Source organism: Pelobates fuscus, chromosome 1 (assembly GCF_036172605.1).
Source record: "Pelobates fuscus isolate aPelFus1 chromosome 1, aPelFus1.pri, whole genome shotgun sequence".
Taxonomy (NCBI): domain Eukaryota; kingdom Metazoa; phylum Chordata; class Amphibia; order Anura; family Pelobatidae; genus Pelobates; species Pelobates fuscus.
This window is the reverse complement of record NC_086317.1, coordinates 380190162-380202436: the sequence shown is the minus strand read 5'-3', so window position 1 is coordinate 380202436 and position 12275 is coordinate 380190162. Positions and strand designations below refer to the sequence as shown.

Genomic DNA, 12275 nt, shown 5'->3' with positions numbered 1-12275 from the left:
AACTGCTGCTTCTCATGACGTGCCGCTCTACCCAAGGTAGACGTTCGAAGGAAAAGCGTCAGGGAGACAACTGTGAACTCATACATCCAGAGCAATATGTATTTTAATTTGTGTGCCAGGCTCTCCAAGTATAGCCAGAGCATATGATGCAAATTACGGCCCAGGCATCAGACTTGTTAAAGTGTACAGGGGCGGCAAAACGTCACCTCTATCAAAGTGCTTCCACCGAGACCTATGCTCAGGCTGGCCCTGCTTATACCCATAATGCTGGCAAATGAAAATGAAAGCATAAAATAGGCAGAGTGAGAAGTATAACAATGTGACTTTGAGTGGCATATAGCAACAAATGTGACTTGTCAGCTGACAGACTTGAATGACTGCTGACATAAAATGTTCTAAACATAGTCAAGATTCCAGATACAGCTGCTGGTCTAGTTTTACATCCTACCTGTAGGTGGCGATGTTGTGTAATGCCGCACTTCTCTTAGTCTTCATCTTTGCTCCTTTTTTTATTTGGTATCTGCTCTTTAGTGTGTGTTTCTTTTCCTACATGCACAGCCTGAAAGATGGCGATGGCAGAGAAGAGCACTAAGCAGAAGCTCCTGTCGGTTCTGGATGATCTGGAAGTGTTATCCAGGTAGTGAACCAGGAGATACTGAGATTAAACAGTCTAACATGGCATGGGTTGTGTTATTTATGTGTTTTATTGCTAGCTATTCAATACCCTTTAAATGGACTTCTTCTTTATTATTATGGCACTCATAGCAAGATACATGACAGCCTAGAGAGGTTTCCCAATTAGATTTTTTTCCCCTTTCATGCCCAACCAGTGTTTAATTTAAATATTACTATTAAATATTTGACTTAATTCACTAAAAATGATACTTTCTTTTACAGAGAACTTATAGAAATGTTGGTACTTTCGAGACACCAGAAGCTTACTCAACCTGGAGAGGAGAATCAGGTACATGGAAAACAGCTCTGGCTTATTCCAGTCTTCCACTGTTTGCAACCAATGAGGTTCTACGTATAACAATTGTTACTTAAAAAAAAAAAAAAAAAAAAATCTGTCTTGGCAATTGTAGTAAAACTAAACACAGATTTTTCTAGTGTTTTCTTACTTCGGAATTAAAAAGCACTAGCCACGGTATATGACTGTCCCATCACTCAGCATGGGAGAAGTGCATCCGTGGTTTCTACATCATCAAACATGGGATTAATCATATGTGGAGTTAGTGATCTATTTTGTGTTTAAGGGAAACTATAGTCGCCAGGACAACTACAGCTTAATGTAGTTGTTATGGTGTCTATTTCCTGTCCCTGCAGGCATTTTAATGTAAACTCCGTCTTTTCAGCGAAACAACAGTGTTTATTTTACTGCCTAGCAATACATTTTAGTGGCAGTCACTCAGTCTCACGCTCTGGGTGAAGGCTCTGAACGTTCCTTGTAGACATACATTGATTCAATGCATCTCTGAGGAGATTCTGATTGGCACAGCGTGGCACCGAACCAGGATCTAGTAACCGTCCGAGTGACTGCCACTAGAGGTGTTCCTAGGCAGTAATGTAAACACTATATTTTCTCTGAATTAAAAAGCCTGCAAGGACAGACTGTAGATACCTTTTAAGATGTAGTGCTTCTGGTAACTATAGTGGCCCTTTAAATTTGTCTATTCAATTTCCAGATTATTATTATTATTATTAGCATTTATATAGGCCAACTTATCAGTGCTTTCTAGTACCTTTAAAAGGGGGTGGGGAGTTAACAATTGAGACAAACTACTACGTGAGGATCCTGCTTAATCGAGTTTACAATCTAGAGGAATCACTGTTTAGTATAGAAGTCCCCTCATTGTAAAGTAAAAAGTTGTGATATAGTAACGTAGTGTTCTAAGTTTTACCAGTACCTTGAACTGGTTTGCTGAAAATAAACACATTTCACATTTTTGTCTACTTCAGATTTTGGATTTGTTAATTCAGAAGGATGGAGAATTTCAGGAGCTCATAAAGCTAGCTTTTAATCAAGGAAAGATTCACCAAGAAATGCAGCTCTTGGAAAAAGAAGTGGAAAAGCGGGACAGTGATATTCAACAGTTACAGAAACAACTAAAAGAAGCTGAGCACATATTGGTAATTTTAAAAATAATCCAAATTGTCCAACATGACATATTTTTTTTACTAGCTTTGCTAGGTTACCATCACCTGTGGGTAACCTGATCACAATACCTGTGGCCTGATCACAATACCTTAGATCTATGAATGCACATGTTCCTGCCTTCAAGTTGCAGAGTATGGAGGTGGTTATTTTCAATACATAAATGGAGACTTCACTGTCCAAAGCCAAAAAAATCATGAATTAGTAGATATATCCCAAATTAAAATATGCATGTATTTTAATGTTTTTTTTTATTTCTTTTTTCTTTTGGGTTATATCTAAAAATAGCTTGTAAAAACCACAGATCTCTTGTCAGAAGTCATTGCAAGACCTCTCCTTTTACCTGGCCAAGACTTTGTGACTTCTCAATGCAGCTCAATAAGAAGTCTTAGCAAGGCAGGTGCTCTGGTTAAAGGGACACTATAGTCACCTGAACAACTTTAGCTTAATGAAGCAGTTTTGGTGTATAGAACATGACCCTGCAGCCTCACTGCTCAATCCTCTGCCATTTAGGAGTTAAATCCCTTTGTTCATGAACCCTAGTCACACCTCCCTGCATGTGACTTGCACAGCCTTCCATAAACACTTCCTGTAAAGAGAGCTCTATTTAGGCTTTCTTTATTGCAAGTTCTGTTTAATTAAGATTTTCTTATCCCCTGCTTTGTTAATAGCTTGCTAGACCCTGCAAGAGCCTCCTGTATGTGATTAAAGTTCAATTTAGAGATTGAGATACAATTATTTAAGGTAAATTACATCTGTTTGAAAGTGAAACCAGTTTTTTTTTTTTTTCATGCAGGCTCTGTCAATCATAGCCAGGGGAGGTGTGGCTAGGGCTGCATAAACAGAAACAAAGTGATTTAACTCCTAAATTACAGTGACTTGAGCAGTGACATTGCAGGGGAATGATCTATACACTAAAACTGCTTTATTTAGCTAAAGTAATTTAGGAGACTATAGTGTTCCTTTAATTGTCAAGCTCTTGAATTTAGCTCCACTGATCTAAACAACCAGGAAGTAACAAAACCGCTTGTCTGACTGACTGCCAGGGGAGGTGTAACAAGGTTAATTTATACAAGTGCCAATTTCTATTGACCTCTCCAGTTTTTGTAAAATTGAAAAAACTAAACGGACATACTCTTCACACATATATCATAATGTGATTTAAGGGTCTAGAGTGTCCCTTTAAACCCAAACAGAAGCGCAGACGTGCTAAACAGCATCTTTTACGTGCTTCACTAATTTGACATTTCAGGATAATGACTAATGTCTACCTAGTATGACCTAGATGATTGTCATACTCTACAGATGGACAGCTAACCTCTAACTAGGGTTTCCATGAGTTTATTTCCACATTTTCAAGATCCTGTATATTTTCCATTATGATTACAGGAGTAATCTAATGAAGGGAACATAGCTGGCATATTTACCTGTCCCCTAACATGCAAAGGTTGCAAAATGACAGTGACAATTGTAACACACCTCTACAATACTTCTCATCGATGGGCTGCAACATACCAAATACTTTTCTTTCCATGATGTTGTTCACATGATTAGAATAAAGGAAAGAAGATTAATTTGCATCACATACCAGACTTGCATTCAGTGTAAAGTGGGGAGAAGGGCAATTCTGTTTGTTGACATTTACTTAGCTGATCAAATGTGACCATTTATTTTTAACAGTGGGTTATTTATTAAAGTGTGACTTGCAGGAAACATAACTAACCTGGAGAAATTTTCCAGCTTGACAATTCTGGCTGAAACTTTATAATTCACTTTGTATTCTCCAGTAATTCCAACTTTACTGAATATCCCTCAGAGTTAAGCAGTTTATTAAAAACATATTATTACAATTTCATTTAAATTTAAAAAAAATCATCCATTTTCATTCCGTAGCATGAAATAAAGTAACATTGTGAACATATATGTTGATTATTATTATAGCCAATCTGATATGGATTACATTTCATTTTGCTATCCTATCCAAGCTTATATATTATGCTGTGCCATAGATGTGTAAATGACAAACGTGATGCTTAAAGTGAGTTTTCCTGCATGTATTACAGACACTCTGTAAAAACTGCAGTGATATGTCTGTTAGAATCAATTTCATTTTTTTTTTTTTTATTATTTTTTTTTTATATAAATAAGGCAACAGCTGTCTACCAAGCTAAAGAGAAACTGAAGTCAATAGATAAAGCAAGAAAAGGTAAGATTACAAAATCAGGCATGCAGAATATATAAGTACTATTGTTTGTGGATTATGACTCTGACAACTAATCTGTTGCTGTTTGGTTTGTGCATACTAATGAGTCTCTGAATACTAAGTGTTCCGAGTAGTTGAAAAGCAGAAATCTAGAAAAGGGGGCAGGGCCGGACTGCCATGCTCACCGGTCGCAGGGCGAAGGGTCTCCTGAGAAATCGGGCCTTTAAGCCAGAATAGGCAGCCACCCACACGCGCAAAGAGCAAGAAACTACTCATACAACTGTGGGAAGGGTAGCGGACCCCGAGATCGGTAGTTTCGGACCCCCCACGGGAAGCAGGAGACTTCGGAGGCCGCGGCCTACTCTAGTGGGAGTGGGGTGGACGGCTGCTGCCCCGTCTCCCTACTATGCTGGCCCACGCTGGAATGCTGAATGACTGCCGGTTCCTGTTCTCCCCCCCCCCTCTCTGGGCCGGGGGGGGGGGTCATCCCGGTCCACACTGGGGCGAACTCATGCCGACCTACGAGCTGACTACGAGCTGGACACGCAAGGCCCACAGCCCAAGATGGCGGCGGCTCAGAGCACCCACCTAACTGCTCCTGCGACATAGAGCCACAACAGCTGCCTGAATGAAGGTACAGCGACCGCAGCGGACCCAGGCTGAAGGGAAAAGGGCACCAAGAAATCCAGCGGACCCTCTGCAACACGCGCCTCCCTAGCCGAGTTTGTAGCCGGAGGGGACCCATGAGTCATCGCCTGTCCTAGCGACACAAACACGGAGTTCCCCACAGCCTAATGTGGACTGGGCGATATCAGAGCTGACTGCTCACCTCATGCCATCTGGGAGTAGACACTCATGGACGAAGCATGCAGCCATACCTGGCCCCCACCAACATCTCCCTGCCGGGGTCCGCACGGACACATGTAACAGCAAGTTAGCTCAGCCCCAGTGGTCTCACTTAAGCCTGTTTCTTGTAATCAAGCTATCTAATAACCAAGCTAGGTGAAATGTTGGTCTAGTCAGGAACAATTATTTATTTACTCATTAAGCGTCTGTTACACTGGTATATACACTGTTATATACCATAACCAGTAGATAAGCCTGAATAGCCGCTTACATGCACGCTATGACACACCACTGTCTCTCTCATAATATAAAAATTGTGCATAGTTTATCCATGCCATATGAATGTTTATACATGCTTGTACAAACCCTGGCATTTGATGTTGTGGCATTGCTGGAGCAAACCTATCTTGTTTAACCCATGCAGAAATGTAGAAAAACTGTAAAAACACTGTATTTGGAACCTGAGATGGCTAAAGGGACCCTCTAGTTCTGGAGGGGGCCCTTGACACCCCCACACACAGTCTCCCACCCAGGTCGGGTGAAACGCGCGCGTCAAGGACCTTAACTATGCAGCTTATTATACAAAGTTGATCCTTCCTTTTTATGTTTACACTCTACTCCTATACATCGTACTAAGGGGGGTTGGATTTAGGTGCCCTTGAAGGCACGGGGAGGCTATCCATGGATAGTTTATTTAGAGTTATCGTTCTCTTTATGGTTGATTATCAATACTTTTCCTTTTTCTCCCCTTTTAACCCTGTAAGCATAGGATTATAGTGCGTTCTTATAATCTTGGTGTTCTGCTTGCATCAATATAAGTTCACATCTTCTACCTTGGTTATTTATTTGAACCTTCATTCATTTCTACTAGATAATATATCAGTAAGGTCTACAATTGAATTCTATTCACAGATATATAACCTTATAGGTTAATGTGACCGTTTCAAACAGCTCTGTATTCACGCAGAAGTTCACTGCTAGCCTAATACACAGCTAATTTATAATGCAACTATATTAGCAACAATTACTGAAGGATTGTTACTTTTTACCACCTATGTCTATTTACTGAGCCTGTTATTGTTATACTCTGTATCAAGGTATTTTTTTATTTAGGCAGCTATTTTTGCTATATTTATTTCTACAAGACAATACAACATTCAGGTTTACAATTGAATTTTATTCATCTATATCTAACCTTATAGGTTAATGTGACTGTTTCAAACAGCTCTATACTCACACAGAGGTTCACTGCCAGCCCAATATACAGCTATTTAGGCAGCTATTTCGCTATAGTTATATATATATATACTTACTCAGGATTTATATCCTCCATACCACAGGGTACCTTATCCTCCTCCCCCCCCCCCTTCCCCTTTTTAGACTTCAAGTCCATCATTATTCATGTGAAGCACAGACGTGTGCTCCAACTGAGAATAATTAGAGTGCAACTTTAGGATTTTTAAATTTTTGGTTACCATACCATGTTTTTCATTTAATTATTTACTTCAGGTTTTTCCACTTTATTTATTTGTGTGTTACACTTTGGGTGATTGCCAAGTTTCTAGCAATTTTTAGCATATATATATTTTTTTCAACAAATTCTTTTTGTTTTGTTTTTTTTGTTTCATCTTTAGACTCCCATTGGTACTATTACCTATAGCACTTTTTATGTGCTTATAATTCCCCTATACTGGTATACTACTCTCTAACTTCCCTTTAAGTTTCCTACTACTTCTGATCTGAGAGAGGCAATGTCCATCCCTCCTAAACTATGAATAGGCTCCACCTATGAGCCTCTTGTTCTGGTTTGCGGGTTTCTGTTTCTTATCCCATAAAACCTCCAGGTATAGGTTTATGGTATATGTAATCCATCCACCATTTCAGTTATTTCTAGCGAATTGCATTGCGCAATACGTTAGTAGCGGCCATATTGTTGCTGCTTTTTCGTTTTTTCAGTATTCACTTGACTCACTGATAATGGCTTAGGTTATGTTAAAGAACCAGGGAGGACATGAATGTTCATGGTGAATACACACTGCACTTACACTTTTAATGGCAAATGAGGGAGAAACTATTCTCCATTTTGAGATCAGTAACATGGGGGCATTAAATGGCCCAAAAACATTTTGAGTAAAGTTTAATGTTATAGCAACTTTTGCCTGAATGGAACAATTCATGATCATGCTTCCAAAAGAACAGCTGCTGACATTTTAAAGCATAACTGTCCTGTAATATATAAACATTTTGAATTACTGTAAATTATGCTCAAGCTAAACTGAATTGTTGTTTTGTTAAGGTGCCATTTCCTCTGAAGAACTGATCAAGTATGCCCATCGGATTAGCGCAAGTAATGCTGTATGTGCACCTTTGACATGGGTTCCAGGTAATTTCACTATTTTTTTTTTTTTTTATCCCATTCATAGTTTATTTTCTTTATGACCTTATCTGATGGTCTTCTCACAAGTTCCCTGCAGTATAAATCTCACCCATTTATGTCATATTACCTCCTTATAGTGTACTTCTCACCCTAATCTCTACTTTTCTTTCCCGTAGGAGCTAATAAAGGGTCAACCAGATTCTAATGTTTTAGAAGATAAGATTCTGTCTTATCACTGTATTATCTATGATGTCTGTATAGGTAACTGGCAATCATGGTTAAAGAAACGAATAATACTGAAATCCTTTCTTTTTCCAATGATGCTGTTATGTTAATGCTAATGTTATGGAGCACTAGGTGTGTGATATTCACATTACCACTGATTTGCTAAGTGAGATTCATGTTGTAAATTATTTTAAGGTGATCCTCGTCGGCCGTATCCTACAGACTTGGAGATGAGGAGTGGTCTGCTTGGACAGATGAGTAATTTGCCTACTAATGGTGTTAATGGGCACTTACCAGGGGATGCACTTGCAGCAGGACGACTTCCAGGTAATTGGGAGTATTTGTACTGTTATTTTATTTAGATTTATTTTAAGAAAATCCTTATAAACTGTAAATTGTAATCAACCTTACAGAGATTTAAGTGTGAAGTCACTTTTAATCTTCTTCTGTTAGTCTTCTTCTGTGTCTTGTGTGTTCTAAGCATTAAGCCAATAAGCGTGTGAATGTGTCTATCCAAATGCCTAGTATACCCTTAAATACTTCTCCCAGTGTTAACATGGACAGCTAAAATTTGAGAGAAACACTGTGATGATGCATTGACATTTTAAAATATTACTTAAAGGGATACTATAGGAACCAAAACAACATTAGTTTAATTAAGCAGTTTTGGTATACAGATCATGCCTTTTTAGTCTCACTGCTTAATCTCTGCCATTTAAACCACTTTGTTTATGCAGCTCTAGTCACATCTCGCCGCATGTGACTTACACAGCCTTCTTAAACACTTTCTGTAAAGAGAGATTTAAGGATTAAACTTCTTTATTTTTTTATTTTTAAACATTCTGTGTTTATTTTGGCATCAATGTCAATCATTACAGAAAGGAAGCATTACACTTATAGATATACATACATTTGTAACATGAGTCAACTTTTATTGCATTTCCTTTTTAATGTAGAATTTTGTTTCTCCTGCTCTTGGTCACCTTCTAAACCCTGCAGGAGCTATAAACTTCTAAAGCAAGTTAACATCCGATTTATGTCAGGGTGTGAGAGTCACAACCAGGGTATGTGTGGCTCGGGCTGCAGAAACAGAAACAAAATTGATTTAACGGGGGCGGGGCCTGACCGCAGAACCGACTGGTCGACAACCTCATGGGCTCCTGCACAGATTTGCTAATCAACCTGCTTTTCCTGGCCCAAACGGAGACTAATCGGGCTGACAGAGCCAGCAATCGATGGGGAACACTGAGCAGAACAAAATGATACCTCTCAAACGACGAAATAAGCAATTTGTGCCAGACGAGTGTCGGAGGTCTACTCGACAGGTGGGAGCAGGAGAGACGGACACTCTCACCCCACCACGACTGAGGGCCTCAATGCGGACAGATCCAGGTCCCTCCCCCCCCCCCCCCCCCCCGGACCGGTGGGGCTTATCCCGGTTCACCAGCATAAGGCAAGCACTCACCTCTGGGACGCAGACCCGAATCACGCCGCCCGGGCTGCACCACGAGGCCTAACCAAGATGGCCGACAGCAGGGCCGCTAATCCTCAACAGCAAGATGCTGAGGACTGGGCAATGGCTTTCAGGGCAAAATTTGATGCGCTATGCAAGCACTTTTGGGGCCGCATCGAAACTGGGTGCTCACACCCCGTACTGGTACCAGCAACACCGGCAACGAGCCACTGCACACTCACCAACACGCAGCCGGGTCACCCAAGCAAAGCGCTGCCACCACGAGAGCGGGCACAAGCCAAGAAGACCCAGTGTAAGAAGCGAAGTCGGGGCATTACTTGCCCGAAACAGCCACACAGAGGCCGAGCAAAAGCACCAAAGACACCTGCGGGAGGCTCCAGCAGACTGCCCACCGCCATGTGGGGTCCCAACAGCCCACAACAACCAAAAAAGCACCACCTCCAGACAAAGCGCCCGCCGACATCACCCGCCCGCCGCACAGCCAGACCGCTGAAACAGACCCGAAGGGAAGAGACGCTCAGTCACCAAACACGCACCTAGCCAGCAACAACCTCTTATCACTGCCAGGACCAAAGATGCCACAGCGGACCAGCACCTCACTAGCACCCCGCTCCAGAACGGTTATCGGCTAGGTACATGGGGACTGCCTCATCATCTGGCTTCCAGCCATAGCCCATGCTCACACCATGTGAACTTTGCTTCTGCCCGGACGCTATCCTGCCTGGGAGCTAAACTTTTGACGCACCCTTCAAGTTTAGACTCGGATATCCCCCTAACACACTTTTTTGGGTCCCACGGCAAGTAATTAAAATTAATCACTGAGTCTCTGCTTTTTTGTTAAGGTGCTGTGACCAAGCTCTAGACACAGCAGACCCTTTTTTCAGCAACATGTCATTTATTAGTAAACTACAATACTAGATAAACAAAGTAAACTGGTTTAAGACTTGCTATCATATAGAATAGCATGTTTGAATATATAGCCCAGCAAATAACTATTTTCATTTAATCTTTATACCATACTATATATTATGTTTACGCATGTTACAGTATATCCATGATTGGTTATCCTGCTCGGCTAAAGCGCACATCACCTGAATATTGTACAAACCTGTTGGTTTAGGCTGTGGTTATTGGGTTTCATCTTAAGTTTACTGCTTCCTTAAAGTCCATGAGTCACTAATCACTTAAAATTGTGCAGATCGCTTGCAATATATCTCAAGCTACATTGTTTTAGACAGCATGTACAGCCTGTTCGTTACTTTTATTTTACTACGCCTGTCAATGTTTACTCTTGAATTTCTAAAAAAAAAAAAAAAAAGTGCAACGCATCTTGAATATGTCAGCTAAATGTCACCAATTATTAACGACTGTATAATCCCCTGACAGTATTACAACTTGTAATTACCTATGCACTTTCAAAAATAAAGAATTAAAAAAAAAAATTGATTTACCGTAACTCTAAAATGGTGTGGAATTGAGCAGTTGGACTGCAAGGGCATGATCTATATACTAAAACCTTTTTGTTAAACTAAAGTTGTTTTGATGCCCATTGTATGCCTTTTAATAAACATTGTATATTGTTTTCAGTTCGTAGATCTCCAAAGCCACAGATTGAGTTTTTCACTCAGAGGAAAATATTTGTATTTCCGTATATTTAGGGTTCTTATACTTTAAATGATGAGGTTTACTTATTGTTGGTTGCGTTTTTCTGTTTTTTTATTTTGTTTTGCATTCTCAGTTTATTTTTCTGCAGTGTAGTAATTTAGGAAATGGAAATTAATCATATTGTGATTCCTTGGTGCTTTTGTGTTTTATTTGTTGATAATTGTGCTATGTTATTCTTTCCACAGATGTTTTGGCTCCACAGTACCCTTGTGATATGTCCATGAACATGTTGCCACCAAACCACAATAGTGACTTTTTAATGGATTCTCTTGGACCTAAGGAGAATGAAGATGATGTAGAGGTCATGTCTACAGACACTTCTAGCAGCAGCAGTGACTCTGATTAGTAACCGGGACTAAACCCCCACCCCCCATGACTTCAGAAAAGGTTACCTACGGGACAATGAAGTGGCATTGGCATAGTGTGATCCAAATGTTACTTTCCTAAAAGGAAGAGCCCGACTTTCTAATACCAGATCAAAATTCGAATTAGGATGTTACTTTGTCTAAAATTTGTAGTTATATATATTTTTTTTTTTTATTGACACATTGTCACAAAGTTTCAGTATTTGTAATTATCTAAAACATGAACCATCAAAACAAAAAAGACAAAGTGTTTGGCTTTCAGATTAAATTATTATTATTCCCACATGCATATCGAATATAGAAAGGTTTTTGTTATTATAATGAAATAGCCTTTTTACCCATTCACTACGATGTAAAACCTTAAATCAGTTTAATTTTGTATTTAAGGCATGGTCACTGATATTTTATTTGCTTTATATTTATCTTTAAACTGAACTGTAGTTCCATATATGTAAATACATGTCTTTTTTATAATTCCCTGAATGTGAATTTGTAAATGGCTTTACATTCCTCAATTTACCTTTTTGTGTGTGTATATGATTATGACAACATATTCATATAGTGATGTTAGAGCATCTCCAAAATGGCAAGTCTAAGGGGATGTTTCCAGTATGCAGTGGTGAGTACCTACCAAAAATGGTGGAAAGAAGGACAACCAGTGAACTGGCATCAGTCATGGGCAGCCAAGGCTCATTGATGCACGTGGAGAGTGAAGGCTAGTCCGTCTGGCCCACCCAGAAGTTGCTGAAAACCTTAATTCTGGCCACGATAGAAAGTCAGAACATACAGTGCATCAGTTTGCTGCACATCAGTCAGTGTCTATGATGACTCCTCAACTTCCCAAAGTGCCTTCAATGGGGACGTGTGCTTCCAGTTTGGCTACTTTGTCCATAAATTTGAAATTCACTTTGAGTTCCCAACAGTTTTCCCTTTAGTGAATAACCCTGTAAGTCCAATAGTAAGCT

General features: G+C 39.9%; 1 protein-coding gene across 1 annotated transcript; it reads left to right on the top strand.

Moving 5' to 3' along the window:
* The first annotated feature begins 548 nt into the window (after nt 1–548).
* On the top strand, nt 549–11783 carry MED4 (mediator complex subunit 4). The gene is made up of 7 exons (XM_063444721.1): nt 549–637; nt 898–964; nt 1960–2130; nt 4304–4361; nt 7501–7587; nt 8002–8133; nt 11131–11783. The coding sequence occupies exons 1-7, from the start codon at nt 567–569 to the stop codon at nt 11289–11291; spliced, it is 747 nt and encodes a 248-aa protein (XP_063300791.1). The 5' UTR covers nt 549–566; the 3' UTR covers nt 11292–11783.
* Nucleotides 11784–12275: the final 492 nt, after the last annotated feature.